General features: G+C 42.7%; 1 protein-coding gene across 1 annotated transcript in view; it reads left to right on the forward strand.

Moving 5' to 3' along the window:
* Positions 1–21,437, forward strand: part of LOC126215287 (uncharacterized) — a 109,743-nt gene that overhangs the window by 41,588 nt on the left and 46,718 nt on the right. The window contains exon 4 of the mRNA XM_049941975.1: positions 19,782–20,089. Within this exon, the coding sequence (XP_049797932.1) occupies positions 19,782–20,089 (308 nt within the window). The remainder of the gene's footprint in view (positions 1–19,781; positions 20,090–21,437) is intronic.

A 21,437-nucleotide genomic window follows, 5' to 3' on the forward strand; every position in this document is an offset into this window, starting at 1 on the left:
GATGGTGTCTTGAAGGGAGGATATAAGATGAACATCAACAAAAGCAAAACGAGGATAATGGATTGTAGTTGAATTAAGTCGGGTGATGCTGAGGGAATTAGATTAGGAAATGAGACACTTAAAGTAGTAAAGGAGTTTTGCTATTTGGGGAGCAAAATAACTGATGATGGTCGAAGTAGAGAGGATATAAAATGTAGACTGGCAACGGGAAGGAAAGCGTTTCTGAAGAAGAGAAATTTGTTAACATCAAGTATAGATCTAACTGTTAGGAAGTCGTTTCTGAAAGTATTTCTATGGAGTGTAGCAAAGTATGGAACTGAAATGTGGACGATAAATAGTTTAGACAAGAAGCGAATAGATGCTTTGGAAATGCTGAAGATTAGATGGGTAGATCACATAACAAATGAGGAGGTATTCAATAGAATTGGGGAGAAGAGAGATTTGTGGCACAACCTGACTAGAAGAAGGGATCGGTTGGTGGGGCATATTCCGAGGCATCGAGGGATCACCAATTTAGTATTGGAGGGCAGCGTGGAGGGTAAAAATCGTAGAGGGAGACCAAGAGATGAATACACTAAGCAGATTCAGAAGGATGTAGGTTGCAGTAGGTACTGGGAGATGAAGAAGCTTGCACAGGATAGAGTAGCATGGAGAGCTGCATCAAACCAGTCTCTGTACTGAAGACCACAACAACTCAAATCTATAGGTCCTTGGCGCTGTAATAAAATGTAAGTTTGTAAGTTAATGCAACCAAAAGCTACAGCCATTTAGGTCACATATTTTGATGCTTGCAGCCTTTCTCATCAAAATCCATAGAGTACTTCACATTGGCCCAGAATCATGAAATTTGTCAGGAAGCAATATATCCCAGTACAACTAAAGTAAAAATTCCGAAAACTGTAAATTTGTAATTATATATCATGGAAACGAAACAAAATTCTGATTTATCAGACTGATCATCTGTCTGTCCGTCCGTCCGTCCCTCTATTAAGACCCATTTTTCTCAGGAACTGGCTGATGTAGCAAGTTGAAAGATATGTTACATACTAAGGTCTACAGTCCCTTGGTGGTGTAATAAATGTTAGCTTCTAAGTCAGTGCAGTGAAAAGGTATGGCCACTTATGTCACATATTTGGATAATTGTGAACTTACTCATCAAAATGTATAGGGTCAGGTCATGGCCAGGAGTTGTAGTGCTGTTCTGTGGCCGATTGAATGTGGGCATAGGTCAGGACGTTCTGGACGGTGTATTCTGTGGTGGTGTCAGTGCCAGACCACTACACGCTACGCTGCACAATTAGCTTCATTCTGTGCATTCATCATGTGCAGTGAGGAGGACCTTCAGTATGTGGGGTGGAGCGTGGGAAGAACTACCACCTGCCTTTCAGAATTGACACCATCAGTGGCGTTAAGATATTGCCGTAATGAAACATAGGTGTGGCATTCCGGGTCGGTGCCCTTAGGCAGCTGTGGCCGACCTCACTGTATAGCAGCGTGCGATTTGCAGGGGGGGATGGGGGGGGATTTCCCCCCCTCTGCATCAGACCATCCCCTCCTCTGGTTTTAGTTTATGCATCCCAACCTGGGATGTTTATTTCACAAGCATGGAGTAAAACTTTACATATAATATAAATTTGTGGAGCCGAACACTGAAAGTTTACTATTAATACTACTAACATGTTTGCTTATTAATTTTGAAACAGTGTTATGTAGTAGTTAAGCATTTCAAAACATTTAGAACTAAATGACAAGACGACGCACGCCACGTTTCCGCAGCGTGCCACAATGTTGCGAGACGTTGCCCCAGCGTAAACGAGGCTTTAGAGCCATGTCTGTATTGTATGGTGGATGTGATGTGTTGCGTACAAAACCAAAACCTGCAATCAGATCCAAACGTCGTGGAAAACTGTGAAGAGGTGTCATCCTGCAACAAGATAACGCTCGCACACATTCTGCCAAATGGACAGCCGACGCAATAAAGGAGTTGAGATTCGAGGTGCTGGAACATCCACCGTACAGTCCAAACCTGGCTCCAAGCGATTTTCACATGTTTGGACCCTTAACGGAAGCACTACAGGGAAGAAGATTTGAAATTGATGAAGACGTCATTGCTGCCGTGCAAAATTGGTTACATATGCAACCGATAAACGTATTTTCTGATGAAATAAAAAAGGTCGTAAAACGTTGGGAAAACTCCATTGAACTCCAGGGAGGTTACGTAGAAAAATAAAGCAAGTTTCAGTTTTCTATCATCAGAATAAGTACAGCTTTTCACAAATGTGCCTTTACTTTTTGAATTCCCCTCGTATACCTGTATGTAGATGATTTTGTAAATAAGCTTTACCTATAATGTACTTTTAAAGATATAACAAGGGATGGCTTTTCTGATAGTGCATACGCGTGAATAGTGAGTTTCGGCATTAACATCTATTTATAAATAACTGTTTAACCACGATTAACGCCACGGTCCAAGTTAGTAACATATATAATTATAATAACCCCCTAAGAAATCCCCCCCCACTGATAAAAGCACAAATCGCACACTGCTGTACAGCAGAAAACACCTTGCAGAGTAGGGGGTAATGGCTTGTTTTTGCTGCTATTTTGTGTACTGTAGGCATAAATTCGTTGAGGGTGTGTCACTGATTTGTGTCTAAAGCAGAACACAGTGTTTCATTCCTGTCAAACTCTGCATCTTTTGGTAAGTTTCAAATGGGGACTGAACAGTGAAATTGAGGGGCTTGTGATCAGTGATATTGTGAAAATTAACACTGTAGAGATATATGTGAATCTTCCTGACACCATACTGGGTAGTCAGTGCCCCCTTTCTCAATTGTTGAGGAATTCCCCTGTGGTGCATTTAATGTTTGAGATGCAATCACAAAGGGCTGTTCCATGATGTTGGCATATTTGTGGGACAACGTGACACTAATGCCACAATCTGATGCATCAGTGGCTAGTGTTAAGCATTTGTCATGATGTAGCACAGGGACAACCTCAGGCTTTTTCAAACTGCAAGAAAGCATTTTATACTTTTTTATATATAGATTAAATGGATGGGAAATGTGGGCTGCATTTGGAATAAATTTTGCACAATAATATATTTTGCCCACTTGTTCTTTCTGGTTCTTTGGAGCGATTAAATTGGTGATTGCATCCACGCTTCTGCATGAACGTGAGCCCTTCTTTATGTAATACATGTCCCAGGTGCTTGGCACTTGGCTCAAAGAAACTACATTTATCGGTGGGACAACACAGGCTAAGGACTTGGAGCCGCTTGAATAATACACTGAAGAGCCAAAGAAACTGATACACCTGCCTAAATTGTGTAGGGCTCTCTGCAAGCACACAGAACTGCCGCAGAATGATGTGGCGTGGACTCGACTAATGTCTGATGTAGTGCTGGAGGGAATTGACACCGTGAATCCTGCAAAGTTGTCCGTAAATCCGTAACAGTATGAGGAGGTAGAGATCTCTTCTGAACAGCACGTTGCAAGCCATTCCAGATCTGCTCAATAATGTTTGGTGGCCAGTGAAAGTGTTTAAACTCAGAAGAGTATCCCTGGAGACACTCTGTAGCAATCCTGGAAGTGTGTGGTGTTGCATTGTCCAGCTGGAAATGACCGAGTCTTTCGGAATGCACAGTGGATATGAATGGCTGCAGGTGATCAGACAGGATGCTTATGTATGAGACACCTGTCAAGAGTCATATATAGATTACTCCAACTGCACATGCCTCACACAATTTCAGAGCCTCCACCAACTTGAACAGTCCCCTGCTGACATACAGGATCCATGGATTCATGAGGTTGTCTCCATACTCATACACATCCATCCACTTGATACAATATGAAATGAGATGCGTCCGATAAGGCAACTTATTTCCAGTCATCAACAGTTCAATGTCTGTGTCGACAGGCACAGGCGAGGCATAAAGCTTTGTGTCATGCACTACAACAAGGGTGCACAAGTAGGCTTTTGGCTCCAAAAGCTCATATCGTTGATGTTTAATGGAATGGTTCACACGCTGAGACTTGTTGATGGCCCAGAATTGAAATCTGCAGCAATTTGCGGAAGGGTTGCACTTCTGCCATGTTGAACCATTCTCTTCAGTCGTCGTTAGTCCCGTTCTTGCAGGATCTTCCTCTGGCCTGATATTCACGGTACCCTTGTGAAATGAAATGGTTGTACGGGAAAATCCCCACTTCATCGCTACCTCGGAGATGCTGTGTCCTGTCGCTGGTGCACCAACTGTAACACGACGTTCAAACTCACTTATATCTTGATAACCTGCCATTGTAGCAGCAGTAACTGACCTACCAACTGTGCCAAACACTTGTTGTCTTATACAGGGTGAGGCAGTGAAACGGCACGATTTTGTAAAACCACCAAAGATTTATTTACAAGTAAAATCATAATAGTTGAACATGGATCTCAAGTACAAGAGTGGAAATTAAAGATTTAACTTAAAAACAATCATTTTTTAAATATGGTGTCAGTGAGGTGTCGTCCTTGGTTTTGCACACATTGTCTAAGCCTGAGATGAAATTGTCCCATGACGTTTCGTAGCATCTGTACTGGAATGTTGTTAATTTCCTGTCGAATTCGCTCCTTCAGGTCTTCTTTTGTTCTTGGTGGATTTTCCTGGAAGACTTTGCACTTGAGGTAGCCACAAAGAAAAAAGTCTGGTGCCGTCAGATCTGGTGAACGGGCAGGCCAGGGGAAATCGCCATTCCTGCTGATTAGACGTCCTGGAAATGCAAGTCTGAGCAATTCCATTGACACATTAGCAGTATGGCTTGTTGCACCATCTTGCTGGAAGAGTGTTTCAGCATCTGGATCATGTCGATCAATTCCATGCAGACCAAAAATGGTCAACATGTCAGCATAACGTCCAGCGTTTACCGTCACTGTGTTGCCATCTTCATCTTCAAAAAAATAGGGCCCCACGATTCCACGAGATGACATTGCGCACCAGACTGTTACTTTTTCAGAATGGAGAGGTTTTTCATGAAGTTCGTGCGGGTTATCTGAGGACCAATATCTGAAGTTTTGCTTATTTACGTACCCACTAAGATGAAAGTGGGCTTCATCACTCATCCATAAGTTATGCACTCTTTCTTCATTTCGTTCAATAACGTTAAGCATTGACTGGCAAAAGCGTATACGGTTATTGTAGTCATTAGGTTTAAGGGCTTGCACTACCTGAATTTTGTATGGATGATAGTGAAGGTCACTCTTCAAAATCCGTCTTACTGATCGATTGCTGAGACCAAGTTCTGCGCTGTGCCGTCTCGCGGATTTTCGCGGACTTCGTCCCAACGCTTCGCGCACACGATTAATGTTCTCGGGTGTCCGGATTGTTTTTGTGCTGCCGCCTCTTTTCTTTGTTTTGCTAGCAGTAGCTTCAAAGGTTTTAACCCAAAGGAGAATGGCTTTCCTTGATGGCACGGGAGCCCGTGGCGGCAGGTTGAATTCACGACGAAAGGCGCGTTGAGCACCAACCACACTATCCGCGTTTTTGTAATATGCCTTTACGGCATATGCGCGTTGCGCACTCGACCAACGCTCCATGGCTACTGAAACTTCCACCACTCTAGACGCCCAAGGTCACTTCCCCCACTCTCGCAACCCCCCTCAGCGCCTGACAACCACTATCGACATCGTGCCGTTTCACTGCCTCACCCTGTATAGGCATTGCCGAATGCAGCGCCATATTCTGCGTGTTTACATATCTCTGTATTTGAATACGCATGCCCATACCAGTTTATTTGGCACTTCAGTGTAGATTAAGTGGATGGAGTATGTAGGCTGCATTGGGAATAAATTTTGTGTAATAATATATTTCGCTCAAGTACGACTGTAGTTCTTCCTGGTTCTCAGGAGCAGATAAATTGGTGATTATGCTGTGGTTTTGTGTGGGCGTGAGCCGTTCTTTATATTGTATATGTGCCAGGTGCTTTACAGTTAGCTCAGAGGAACTACATTTATCGATGGGACATCACAAGCTAAGGATTTGGAGCTGCTAGAATAGTATTTGTAGGTTGTGAAGTTGGGTATACCTCGGATGAGTTGCTCAAGGTATCTTTCAAATGTCACGGAAGAACTTGCAGCCCCGAATGGCAGTCTGTTGTAATGTTACATGCCAAATGACATATTAATAACAAGAAACTCTTTCAGTGATCATCTCCAGGCAGTTGAAAGAAGGCATCAGTGGGTCTGTCTTTGAAAAAAAAATTGCTTGAGCACTAATGGTAGACCTAAAATCACCATGAATCCTAAGTGACCCAGTATATCTGTTTCTTCTTTAACTTGACTGAGCGTGATGAAAGGCACCAGGTGTGCTCTTAAAGCTTAGGTGCTACTGATTGCTTTAAGGATATACACTATGTGATCAAAAGTATCCGGATACCCCCAAAAACATATGTTTTGCATATTAGGCGCATTGTCCTGCCAGGTCCTCCATATAAGTGACCTAAGTAGTCGTTAGACGTCATAAGAGAACAGAATGGGGCTCTCCACTGAACTCACGGGCTTTGAACGTGGTCAGGTGATCGGGTATCACATGTGTCGTCCGTCTGTATGCAAGATTTCCACAGTCCTAAACATCCCTAGGTCCACTGTTTCCGATATGATAGTGAAGTGGAAACATGAAGGGACATGTACAGCACAAAAGCATACTGGCCGACCTAGTCTGTTGACTGACAGCCCACCAACAGTTGAAGAGGGTCATAATGTATAGTAGGCAGACGTCTATCCAGACCGTCGCACAGGAATTCCAAACTGCATCAGGATCCACTGCAAGTACTAAGACAGTTAGGCGGGAGGTGAGAAAACATGGATTTCAAGGTCGAGCGGCTGCTCGTAAGCCATACATCACGCCGGTAAATGCCAAACGACGCCTCGCTTGGTGTAAGGAGGGTAAACATTGGACGATTGAACATTGGAGGAACGTTGTGTGGAGTGACGAATCACGATACACAATGTGGCGATCTGATGGCAGGGTGTGGGTATGGCAAATGCTCGGTGAACATCTGCTGCCGTGTGTAGTGCCAACAGTGAAATTCGGAGGCGGTGGTGTTATGGTGTGGTCGTGTTTCTCATGGAGGGGGCTTGTACCCCTTGTTGTTAAGCGTGGCTCCATCACAGCACAGGCCTACATTGATGTTTTAAGCAGCTTCTTGCTTCCCGCAGTTAAAGAGCAATTGGGGGATGGCGATTGCATCTTTCAACACGATCGAGCACTGTTCATACTGCACGGCCTGTAGCAGAGTAGTGGTTACGCGACAATAACATCCCTGTAGTGGACTGGCCTGCACAGAGTCCTGATGTGAATCCTGTAGAACACCTTTGGGATGTTTTGAAATGCCAACTTCGTGCCAGGCCTCACCGACCGACATCGATACCTCTCCTCAGTGCAGCACTCCACGAAGAATGGACTGCCATTCCCCAAGAAACCTTCCAGCACCTGATTGAACGTATGCCTGTGAGGGTGGAAGCTGTCATCAAGGGTAAGGATGGACCAACACTGTATTGAATTCCGGTATTACCAATTGAGGGCACCACAAACTTGTAAATAATTTTCAGCGAGGTGTCCGGATACTTGTGATCACATAGTGTATGGGCAGACAGCAGATTGGTTTTTATACAAAATTGCAATACACTGTTTTATTCCTCTCTCTTTTGGCTACAAAACCCCAATTTTCAACATAATTTCCATTCAGTGCGACAGCCCTACACTACCTTAGTGTGAGAGCCTGTAAGCCCGAATGGTACCACTCTACTGTTCGACCGTGCAGCTGATGTCTTCCTGCATGAGTAACCTCCCCATTGTCCACATACTGCTTCCCTTGGTGTGCGTCCTTTAATTGGGGCAAACAGATGAAAGTCGGAAGGTTCAAGATCCAAGCTGTAGGGTGGATGAGGAGGAACAGTCCCACGAAGTTTTGTGACAGAGGCCTTGCGATGTCAAGGAAAAGGAGAAGTCTGTTTGCATTTTCGTGACGAGGAACATGGTGAACTTGGTTTTTCAATTTCTTGAGGGTAGCCAGTTCAGAGTTAATCATTGCACCATGAGGAAGGGCATCAAGCAGAGTAACCCTTGAGCATCCCAGCTGAGGATGCAGCTTTGAACTTTTTCTTTGGAGAAGAGGTGGTGAGTTGCAACACCGTGGATTGCTGATTTGTTTCTGGTTTGGAGTGAAGAAGCCGTGTTCCATCTCCTGTGACAATATTTGACAAAAAATTGTCAGGAACAACCTCATAACAGGCAAGCAATTCCCTACAAATGGTCCTTCATTGCTCTTTATGGTCTTCCGTTTGGTGGTGAGGAACCTGAACTGGTGGATGTGTCTGTCATCCCTACCAGTTGTGCAGTGAGGGGTTTGATTGTAGTCCTTTGATCACCTCAAATGAGAGTGTCTGCACGTTCCAACATTGTGGGAGTCACAGCTGTGTGTGGCCAGCTGGCACATGGGAGACTGGACAGGTTTCTGTGACCTTGTTGCGATGATGACAGATGCTTTGCCCAATGACTCGCCATGCTTTTGTTCAGTGCTGAGTCTCAATAGGCATTCTGCAAGTGCCTGTGAATATCTGTGATGCTATGGTTTCCTGTCAAAGAAACTCAGTGACAGCTCTCTGCTTGGAACACACCTCCGTTATGGACGCCATTTTTGAAGGCTACAAATAGTGCTGCCATGTATCAGAACTATAGGGGCTGATGTGGGAATATTCCGTGATGTCCCACAACAAATTAAGCACTTCTTCAACTGAAACTGGCCAAGAAAAAAGTGCTGCATTACTTATTGAATGCGCCTCGTATACTGGTGTGCGCAATACTTCAGTACAGAGGTAACTTTCACATTGTGTGTCATTTCCAAGCAAAATACCTCGATGAAACTTGGACCGTATGTAGAAAGAACTGCTACAGTATATTACAGAAGGTAACTGAAAGAAACACCCAATGAGACAAATAGAAATGACACATTCACTGAAAGACAATAATTTCACTGAAGTCGCCATGATTTGTGATAGCCCTGGGACATTACAAAAGGTAAGACGTGGTTCTTACAAGGGTTCGGATATAGGTCGGGGGAACATACGGGCCAGTTCGATCACTGAATATCCACTCGTTCGGCGAGCACATTCACTTGCGCAGTTTCATGTGGTCATTCATAAAAATGAAATCTGGGGCAAAATACATATGAAAAGATGCAGATGAGGAAGGAGTACAGTGTCACAAAAATGTTGATCTTCGAAAGTTACATCTGGTATTCGATGCAGGCGACTACTTAACTAGGGTACCAGTTCTGTGAGTGTGATCTGTCAATCGTAAGTTAGTAATTACCTGTCCCTCCTCCTGTACCTTGAAATATTCCTGCTATGCAGTGCCACTCGTAGCTACATTGAACTTCTTGACCATCTGCAGAATTTGTTGTGATAATGAAAGATTGTGTTTGCTACACACTTGCTATGAAATCAAGTAACGACTTCTTTACAGAATCTTTCTGTATTTAACAGTTCCCAAAATACTTTCAACATATTGCTTAAACATTCACATTTAAGCTTTTAATAAACCAGACTTGTCAACAGATGAATCATTAGTATTCCAAAGTCAAGAAGTAAGTAATTCCTCACAATCTTAATTCCCCCCCCTTTTTTTTTTTAAAAAAAAAGCCATTGTCATTCCAGCCTCTTCTTCTTTGGTGTCCACTGCACCGCTTAGTTACAACATCAGAATGTAGATGGCTTCTTCCCACCAGTAAAACACTCGTCCTCCATTGCACCTTGTGGCTGTATGTTGCTTACATTTGTGTTTAACATCTGTGCATAAAAAAAATGCACACACAGTATTTGGTCTTTCCCCTATCACTTCTACTGTAAATTAAGGTTCCCACACTACAGTCTTTCATTGGCACAGTAGTAAGGAAGGGGGACATGTTGCTACCTTGGAAAGCAACATGTGCCCTCACAAACTGTGAGTGTACCATGTTCAGAGATTTGGAGGTCAGTATGCTCATGCAACATCATACCTCTCCACACCTACCACTGGTCCATCAGATGATCATGTTTGACTATGCTGGATGTATATTCATGTATATTGATGTGGTTAGCCCATTCTTCAGCCACATACTATTTTGCTTTTGAGTGGTAGTGCTCTGATTAAGGTAACTCATGCGTGAATGCCTGGAAAAACATTAATAATTTTTATTAAGCCTACACTGGTCGAACTAAAAAATGTTACCCCTTAATAGTATGAAAATTGTAGAACAGTAGGTGTGCTTCTTGCTGAACATTTTGATATACAATTAATTACTTTAGTTCTCACATTGATTTTATTAAAATTTTTTTGTGAAGATCAGTAAATTACAGATTTATTTGCAGATCCATACGTGGAATCTATGCACTGACTACCTCTCTTACTTAGCTGCTGAAACTTTTAAGGACTGATTAACTACATGCCTATTTAAAAAGCAGGCTACAATCACGTCATTTCAGCCAGAAGTTTTTATTCGAGAAATAATTACATCTGATAATGAAAATTAAGGATACTTTTTACAATTAATCAGTATGTATATATATATATATATATATATATATATATATATATATATATATATATATTCCTTCCTGTTGATTGTACATTAGTGTCTGTAGTCTACTTTCCTCCAAACAGTACCAAGAAACATCCCAAAAATTTCAGTTATATTTGAACTGTGACTCACCTCTGTTGTTCGTAACACATTCCAGTTGCATAATCTTCTTGGTTTACATGTTTCTCATTCCCTCTCTTCCTTTTCTTGTTTCTCATTGTTATTCATTGTTATTCTGGCCTCTTCAGGTGCCTCAGGGTCCCACTTTCAGTTTTGACCACTCTTGTGGATTAGTGATTGACTCAAACCCAATATTCCAAGCAGCTCTAGAACACCACACCTGCTAACTGCCCCACATTAAAACAGATTACCAACATAACAAATTTTGAGAATGACAAAATAGCAGCTACTCAGACTACAGAGAAGTTTATGAGAAAACAATGCTTAAAAACCACAACTCTCTGTTTGAATGTGCCAACTCACACAAATACCTGGGTGTGACACTTTGTAGGGATACGAAATGGAATGATCGCATAGACTCAGTTGTGGGTAAAGCGGGTGATAGGCTTTGGTTTATTGGTAGAATACTGGGAAAGTGCACTCAGTCTACAAAGGAGACTGAGTGATTTCTCTCGTGCCCTCCTACCACCAACTACTCCAGTCCAGTCACTAACATCATCTAGCCCATCAAAGGCAGGGCTACCTGTGAAACCAGTCATGTGATCTACAAGCTAAGCTGCAACCTCTGTGCTGCATTCTATGTAGGCACGACAACAGACTAGCTGTCTGTCCGCACGAACGGCCACCGACAAACTGTGGCCAAAAACTAAGTGTACCACCCTGTTGCTGAATGTGCTGCCAAACATGATATCCCTCATCTCAATGACTGCTTCACAGGCTGTGCCATACGGATCCTTCCCACCGACACCAGCTTTTCTGAATTGCGCAGGTGGGAACTTTCCCTGCAGTACATCCTACGTTCCCATAACCCTCCTGGCCTCAACCTTCATTAGTCACTGTCCTCACCCATACAGCACCCTCCCTGTTCCCATTCCAGCACTACACAGCCGTCATTTCACCGCCACACCCAGTCTTTTAATTTCTTTTTCTTTCTCTCCTTTCTGCCACTTACCCCTCCCCCCTCCGCACCTTCTCTCCTGCCCTCCGTCTAAACTGCAACACTTGACTGTCCGCCACCCCCACCATACTATACCTCCACCTCCCCACCCCAGTCTCCTCCTTACCCCCACCCAGTCACCACTCGCCACTCCCATCATACACTGGTGCTGCTGCTTGCCGTGTGGTTTCAGTTATCTGAGACTGCAGATGTGTGTGCAAGTTGCTCGCGCGCGTGTGTGTGTGTGTGTGTGTGTGTGTGTGTGTGTGTGTGTGTGTGTGTGTGTGTGTGTGTGTGTATCTTTTTGTTATGCCTATCGCAACTCAGCATCTCCACCATATGGTGAGTAGCAACTTTCATTTTCTAATATTGTTACATCCCATCCTGGATTTCCCACTGTTTGATTTTTGCTTGACGGCTTTTCTTCAATCCTAACCCTGCTCTGTTTTCCTTTGTCACTACTTTCTTTCGCGTCGCTACACTCAATGTCCATCCTTCTTTCTTTTCTTTCCTGTGTTTCTCTTGTTGCCTTATGGACCGCACTGCACGCTCTACTTATGAGCCACACTGTATCAACCGTCTCAGCTGCGCGCTTCAGATGGCCTCAAGACCACGTTTATTGTTGGTGCAGCATTTTTTGCCCCACATTACTGCCGCCGATATAATTAATCCTATACTTTCAAACTAGTCACACTCCCTGCGTCAGTTCCCATGTTTTTGCTTATTATCTCCCGCACCTTTCCTTTGTCACATGATCTTGTATCTCTACCTACAACATCCTCCCCACCCCCTACACTTTCTCCATTCTATCCCTGTTCGCACCCACTAAATGCACCTTATCCAGTCACATCTGCTATCCCCCTTAATCCAACTTATCTGCCAACTAACATGCTACCCACAGTAATATTCATATATTTATTAATTATTCTCTATTTGATCCTTGCAACTTCTCGCCAATTTTAGTGAGTTGTCGCCTTCTGCTATGGTCGTCCTCATCAGATTTCATCTCGTCTTTTCCCCTTGTGCATCCATTTCGTCCTTTCCATGATTTTTCACAGGTATTTGGGTGTATTTTTACATAATTTTTCGGACGTAATTCTTCTTCTTCTTCTTCTTCTTCTTCTTCTTCTTCTTCTTCTTCTTTTTTTTTACTTTTTCGCAAATTATTTTTTTTTTTTTTTTTTTTTTTTTTTTTTTTTTTTTTTTTTTTTGCACCACCATGGATCCTTACTCCTTCTGTCTGCATCAATACAGAAAAGTTTCCTTATCCCTAGCCAGATCCCAGTCCCACATACTGTTCCTGCATTGTTACTTGGCTCATGCAGTCCCCCCTAATGGCCTTACCATCAAATTACCCATCTCTGGTTGCCACCCCTCCTTGCAGTACCTTCTCTCCATCCGCAAAATTCTCCTGCTGTGTAATCACAAATTACTGGAACCCATAACACACATTGAAACTCTTTCCCTGCAGGAACTTGAGCAACATGCACACCACAACCTCTAAAAGCTCTCCATCCTGCTTACTTCCTATTCCCATCTCAGAGTACCATTGTCCACGACCTCTACAACCACCTCCAAACCTCCCCCACGCCCCCTCATAGCTGACAAACCCTGTCTCGCAGACCTACTACACTTACCCCACCCTCCAAAACTCCCTCCCACCACCACACAGAACCCAGAACCTAAAGAGACCTGCAACACAGTCATGAACCTTTCCTCCAGAAGCCTTAGCCCCACAGAAACATCAGTCCTTTCCAAAGGCCTCACCTTTTGCCACACTCCCAAATTCAATCATCCAGGACTTGTTAAAGACCTTCTCTCCTTTTCCCGGTCCCTACGGTGGAAACACTTTTTCGCCACCAACCCGACCGGCCAGACTCGACCGAAGACCAATATTGAACCTTGTGTAACTCAGTTCACTCATCTATCCAACTGTGATCCTCCCCTACTGCCTCCTAACCACCCCCTGTTAACTTTCCAGAGTTTCTTAAACTCGAACCTTGCTTTGCCATCATTCCTCAAATCCCTCAACATGCAAACTCCCCTTATCCTACCAACCTTGTACAAAAACAGATCTCCTGTGTCTTATCTTTCCAGTCTCCCACCACCTCCGAAAGTCCCACAGTCTGGCCACAAAGGAGCATTCCCCTCATAACTCAGTACCATCCGGGAATGGAGCAACTGAATTACATTCTCAACCAGGGTTTCGATTACCTCTCATTGTGCCCGGAAATGAGAACTGTCCTGCCCACTATCCTTCCCACACCTCCCACAGTGGTATTCCGCCGTCCACCAAACCTACACAATATACTCATCCATCCTTACACTACCCCTACTCCCAATCCCGTACCTCGTGGCTCATACCCCTGTAATAGACCTAGATGTAAGACCTGTCCTGTACATCCTCCTTCCACCACCTACTCCAGTCCGGTCACTACCACCACCTATCCCATCAAAGGCAGGGCTACCTGTGGAACCAGCCATGCGATTTACAAGCTAAGCTGCAACCACTGTGCTGCATTCTATGTAGGCACGACAACCGACAAGCTGTCTGTCCGCACGAGCGGCCACCGACAAACTGTGGCCATAAAACAAGTGGACCACCCTGTTGCTGAACACGCTGCCAAACATGATATCCCTCATCTCAATGACTGCTTCACAGCCTGTGCCGTACGGATCCTTCCCACCAGCTCCAGCTTTTCTGAATTGCGCAGGTGGGAACTTTACCTGCAATACATCCTACATTCCCGTGACCCTCCTGGCCTCAACCTTCCTTATTCACTGTCCTCACCCATCCAGCCCCCTCCCTGTTCCCATTCCAGCACTTCATAGCTGTCATTTCACCGCCACACCCAGTCTTTTAATTTTTTTTTATTTCTCTCCTTTCTGCCACTTACCCCTCCCCCCTCCGTACCTTCTCTTCTATCCTCCGTCTGAACTGCAACACTTCACTTTCCGCCATCCCCACCATACTGTACCTCTCCCTCCCTGCCCCAGCCTCCTCCGTACCCCCACCCAGTCACCACTCCCATCATGCACTGGTGCTGCTGCTCGCAGTGTAGTTTCAGCTCTCTGAGACTGTGTGTGTGTGTGTGTGTGTGTGTGTGTGTGTGTGTGTGTGTGTGTGTGCTGATAAAGGCCTTAATGGCCGACAGCTATAATTGTGTGAATGTTTTTGTTGTGCCTATCGCAACTCGTCTCACTAAGGGTAAGATAGATACTGCCTATAGGAAAATTAAAGAGACCTTTGGAGAAAAGAGAATCACTTGTATGAATATCAAGAGCTCAGATGGAAACCCAGTTCTAAGCAAAGAAGGGAAAACAGAAAGGTGGAAGGTGTATATAGAGGGTCTATACAAGGGCGACGTACTTCAGGACAATATTCTGGAAGTGGAAGAGAATGTAGATGAAGACGAAATGGGAGATACAATACTGTGCGAAGAATTTGACAGAGCACTGAATGACCTGAGTCGAAACAAGGCCCCAGGAGTAGACAACATTCCATTAGAACTACTGGCTGCCTTGGGAGAGCCAGTCCTGACAAAACTCTACCGTCTGGTGAGCAAGATGTATGAGACAGGCGAAATACCCTCAGACTTCAAGAGAATATGATAATTCCAATCCCAAAGAAAGCAGGTGTTGACAGATGTGAAAATTACCGAACTATCAGTTTAATAAGTCACAGCTGCAAAATTCTAACATGAATTCTTTACAGACGAATGGAAAAACTGATAGAAGCCGACCTCGGTGAATATCAGTTTGAATTCCGTAGAAATATTGGAACACGTGAGGCAATACTGAGCTTACGACTTATCTTAGAAGAAAGATTAAGGAAAGGCAAACCTACGTTTCTAGCATTTGTAGACTTAGAGAAAGCTTTTGACAATGTTGACTGGAATTCCCTCTTTCAAATTGTTAAGGTGGCAGGGGTAAAATACAGGGAGCGAAAGGCTATTTACAATTTGTACAGAAACCAGACGGCAGCTATAAGAGTCGAGGGGTATGAAAGGCAAGCAGTGGTTGGGAAGGGAGTGAGACAGGGTTGTTGCCTATCCCCGATGTTATTCAATCTTCAGCAAGCAATAAAGGAAACAAAAGAAAAATTCGGAGTAGGTATTAAAGTCCATGGAGAAGAAATAAAAACATTGAGGTTCACCGATGACATTGTAATTCTGTCAGAGACAGCAAAGGACTTGGAAGAGGAGTTGAACGGAATGGACAGTGTCTTGAAAGGAGGATATAAGATGAACATCAACAAAAGCAAAACGAGGATAATTGAATGTAGTCGAATTAAGTCGGGTGATGCTGAGGGAATTAGATTAGGAAATGAGACACTTAAAGTAGTAAAGGAGTTTTGCTATTCGGGGAGCAAAATAACTGATGATGGTCGAAGTAGAGAGGATATAAAATGTAGACTGGCAATGGCAAGGAAAGCGTTTCTGAAGAAGAGAAATTTGTTAACATCGAGTATAGATTTGTGTGTCAGGAAGTCGTTTCTGAAAGTATTTGTATGGAGTGTAGCCACGTATGGAAGTGAAACGTGGACAATAAATAGTTTGGACAAGAAGAGAATAGAAGCTTTTGAAATGTGGTGTTACAGAAGAATGCTGAAGATTAGATGGGTAGATCACACAACTAATGAGGAGGTATTGAATAGGATTGGGGAGAAGAGAAGTTTGTGGCACAACTTGACTAGAAGAAGGGATCGTTTGGAGGACATGTTCTGAGACATCGAGGGATCACAAATTTAGCATTGGAGGGCAGTGTGGAGGGTAAAAATTGTAGAGGGAGACCAAGAGATGAATGCACTAAGCAGATTCAGAAGGATGTAGGTTGCAGTAAGTACTGGGAGATGAAGCAGCTTGCACAGGATAGAGTAGCATGGAGTGCTGCATCAAACCGGTCTCAGGACTGAAGACCACAACAACAACATCGCAACTCAGTACCTCCTCTGAGTAGCAACTTTCCTTCTCTAATTTTGTTACATTCCATCTTTGATTTTCCATTGTTTAATATTGAAGCTTAAGACAACTTTATAAGATCCATTAAATACTTCTGAGTACTAAAAACCTTTCCTTGTTCTACATCTACACTCTGCAAGTCACCACGAGATGCATGGCAGGGGGTATGTCCCATAGTACAAGTAAATAGGGTTTCTTTCTGTTCCATTCGTGTGTCGAGTGTGGGGAGAATGATTGTTTGAATGCCTCTGTGCGTGCAGTAATTATTCTAATCTTATCCTCACGATTACTAAGTCAAGGATACGTAGGGGGTGGTAACAGATCCCTAGAGTCATCATTTAAAGCTGGTTCTTGAAACTTTGTCAATATAACTTTCTCTGGATAGTTTAGACCTATCTTCAAGAGTCTTCCAGGTCAGTTCCTTCAATATCTTTGTGACTCTCCTACAGATTAAACAACCCTGTGACCACTCGTGCTGCCTTTCTCTGTATCCATTCAATATCTCCTGTTAGTCCTATTTGGTACAGATCCCACACACTTGAGCAATATTCTAGGATGGGTCGCTCAAGTGATTTGTAAGCAATCTCTTTTGTAGACCGAGTGCCCTTCCCCAATGTTCTACCGATAAACTGAAGTCTACCACCTGCTCGGCACTAAGACAACCTATGTGATCACTCCATTTCATATTCCTTCAAAGTGTTATACTCAGGTATTTGTACGAGGTGGCAGATTCAAATAGTGGCTCGCTGATATTATCGTTGTAGGATACTATGTTTTTTCGTTTTGTGAAGTGCAAAATTTTAAATTTCTGAACATTTATAGCAAGTTGTCAATCTCTGCACCACATTGAAATCTCATCAAGAACTGACTGAATATTTATGCAGCCTCTTTCAGATAGTAACTCATTATAGATAATTGCATCATGTGCAAAAAGCCTGATTTTGCTACTAATATTGTCTGCGGGGTCATTAATATACAATATGAGCAATAGGGTCCCCACACACTTGCCTGGGGCACACCTGAAGTTACTTCTACATCTGACACTGACTCTCCATCCAAGATAACATGCTGTGTCCTCCCTACTGAAAAGTCCTCAGTCCAGTCACAAATTTCACTCGACACAGCATATGATCGTACTTTTGACAATAAGTGTAGGTGTGATACTGAGTCAAATGCTTTTACTACATCAAGAAATACTGCATCTACCTGGTTGCCTTGATCTGAAGCTTTCCCATGTGAGTCGGGTTTGACACGATTGATGTTTTCGAAATCAGTGCTGTTTGGCATTGTAAAGGTCATTCTGTTCAAGATAACTCATTATGTTTGAGCTCAAAAGTCATTCTGTTCAAGATACGTCATTATTTTTGAGCTCAGAATACAAGATTCTACAACAAATTGATGTCAAGGATATTGGACTGTAATTTTGTGGATCACTTCTACTAACCTTCTTGTAGACGGTTGTGACCTGTGCCTTTTTCCAAGAACTGGGTGTGACTTTTTGTTCAAGGTGTCTATGATAGATTACAGTTAGAAGAGGGGCTAAGTCAACCGCAAATTCAGTATAGAATCTGACAGGGATTCTGTTGGGGCCTGGAGCCTTGTTTACTTTTAACACTTTTAGCTATTTCTCAACACAACTGACACTACTAACACTCATTTCATTCATCTTTTCAGGGGATTAAATTTGGGCAATTCTCCTGGGTTTTCCTTTGTAAAGGAATGTTTGAAAACAGAGTTCAGCTTTTGCTTTGCTATCATCAATTTCAGTTCCTATCTCATTGGCTAGGGACTGGACACTAGCTTTGGTGCCACTAACAGCCTTTACATATGACTAGAATTTCTTTGGGTTTAGTGAATTGTCATTTGACAATATTCTGCTAAGGTAGTCTTTGAAAGCATCATGCATTGCTCTCTTGATAGTTAAACATATTTCAATCAACATCTCTCTATCTATAGCCCTACATTTTGTTTTACATGTATTATGCAGTAACTTCAGTTTTTTTTTAGAAGTTTCCGAATGGTGACTGTTTACCATGGAGGGTCCGTTCCATTATGAACTGTTCTACAGGGTACATATCTATCCAGTGCATGATCGACTATTCTTTTAAACTTGAGCCAGATTTCCTTCAGATGCTCCTGCCCTGCGCTGAAAGTTTCAAATTCTTCATTGATATATGACACTACCTATTTTTTATCTAGTTTACTGAACATATATATCTTTCTGCTTGTTTTAGTTGTCCTTTGTTCTTTTGTCATCATTGTTGTCACAACTGCATCATGGTCAGTGATACCATATTTGATGTGGACATCCTCAAGGAGGTCAGGCCAATTTGTTGCCATTGTAAGTGGTCTTCCTAACTATCTGTTCTAGGTAGTTTTAGAGAATACATTTAATAAAGCTTCACAGGATGTCTTACCACACCCACCACTAACAAAACTGTAATTTTTCCAATTAATTGTTGGCTGATTAAAGTCTCCACTGATGATTACAATTTGATTGGGGAACTTATGTTCAAGTGAACCGAGGTTTTCTCTAGAGTTTTCGGTTACATCAGGAGATGAGTACGGTGGGCGATAGAAGGAGCCAGTAATCATTTTATGCCACCCCTGAAAACAGTCTTCTGAACTGTGGAATTCAGATAAGTTTCCATTCTGATTCTGAACTTTTTCTGGGGAAAAATTTAGTAACATTCTTACACTTAGTGGGAGGATATGTAGTCAGTTAACAGAGAAACAAAATTGAGTTTGATTGTATTGAAGTCACTCAAACAGAACAATTACTTGCATTGCACAGACAAGTGGGAAGGGAGCAGTTGCGACATTCACAGTGAGAACCGTCTCGGGATTCGCTAGATGGTGCTGCATCCTGTTCTTACCGAACAAGAGTAGTCTGGTGGTTGTGTAATGTGTGGCTTACTTCCCTTCTCTGGACTCGTCCATCTGTCAGGCTACAGTGTGACTTTTATTGTTGGAAATTGATTGTATGCTTCAGAACTGACAGAAAGTGTCCATTTAAACAGCTAGTAATTGACTTCCTTTCCTCTCAAGGTTTTCCATTCATTTGTTTGGAGGCATTTGTACAGTACAGAAATTGTTGTTTGGTTGCAGGTGCTGGAAAACTTAGTTGAGAAGTGCTCCAGAATACGCACACTACGGATATCCAACGAACTGCTGAAGTCTGAGAAATTTTCGGAGGCAGTGTCACGCCTACAGGACCTCCGTGTGCTGGAGGTGGCAATGAACTTGAAGGAACCCATTCCTGTGCTGCGACCTTTGGGTGACGGGTGCCCGCGACTAGCAGAGGTTGACTTTCTGTACACAACTTTTGACAACGACGATTTAAAATACTTCCTGAATGCCAAGAGGAACACCCTTAAGTGCATACGTATAAATTCGGAGGCAGTGATTGGAAAACGGTGAGTATTTTACCTCTCCTTGTGATTTTGTAGCTTCTAGTAGACTTTTGGTTCACACACAGTCAGTCTTTTCACACTGCACAATACTTATCTCGAGGTTTCCTGTTCGGTAATTGGACATTTAACACATTTTATTCTTCTATACTGATTAAATACAAAATGTGAAGACCTATAAATGAGGCATTTGGAACGAAAGTGATGAAAGTCCATTAAAAGTGTTTCAGATGAGAAACACCTTGATTTCAAGGTCGCAAAAGGCCGTGATGCCTCACGTATTGTCTACCGTGCAGCCACAATATTGGCTGCTAATGGAAATGGTGAGCACAGCATGAGGCTACGGAATGTAATTGAACTGCTTAATCGACGAGTAATTCCCAGCAGTGCTAGTGATGTTGATACAAAAGCAGAGGAATGGCAACGATAAACGAAGCAAGCATTGCGTTATACGTACAACAGTTGCCGAAGTTGACATTTGGTAAGAAAGGAGCCCAAGGAATTTAGCAGAGCTAGAAAGAAGTGGTATTTATGCAAGGTGAGCCAATGGAAAGTGCAGTGTCGCACACACTAGACTGTGCAAACAATGTACACGAGGAGTACAATGAGGACAATACGTGCCTAACAAGTGAAACTAATATTGAAACAGTTGTCAAGGTATGTAGTGTATCATACTTGTCAGACAAGGAGCCACAAATCCCGTCTCCAGTGAAAGGTAGTAAAGGACAATTGTCGTTCTAGGAGCAAGAACTAACATAATTATGTACATGGATGATCATCCACAGCATAACAAAATTAACAGTTCTGAATTGATTTTGAATAAGTCTGCAGCAATATTGCCATTTAGTGTATAAGATAAGCAATGGATATTCAAGGGAGGACAAGGTGCACTTGTTATATAAACAGGTGTTTGTGCATTTCAAGGATGCTTGATACAATTTACAGGATGTGCCCAATAGTTACCTTCTGGACTATGCACATCAAATACATGTAACATACATTACAGTGATTTCAATAGTCTGAGAATTCTTACATTGCCCTCACAGTATATATTTTCTTTAATGTAGTTTGTTGTTAGCAATATTAGCTTATTCCCAAGAGTTAGCAGCTTTCACTTAGTTAATACTAGGCAGAAATCAAATCTGCATATGGAATGCACTTCCTTGACTCTTGTGCAGAAAGGAGTGCAGTATTCTGCTGCATCCATTTTCAATAAGCTACCACAAGAACTGAAAAATCTTAGCAGTATCCCAATCGAGGAGCTCCTGGAAGAGCTGAAAAATTAAGCAAATTCCAGTTTTACATTGTTGATTTTCTTTATTTAAACTTACGACTTGTTTCTTATATTTCATTT

Source organism: Schistocerca nitens, chromosome 12 (assembly GCF_023898315.1).
Source record: "Schistocerca nitens isolate TAMUIC-IGC-003100 chromosome 12, iqSchNite1.1, whole genome shotgun sequence".
Classification (NCBI taxonomy): Eukaryota; Metazoa; Arthropoda; class Insecta; order Orthoptera; family Acrididae; genus Schistocerca; species Schistocerca nitens.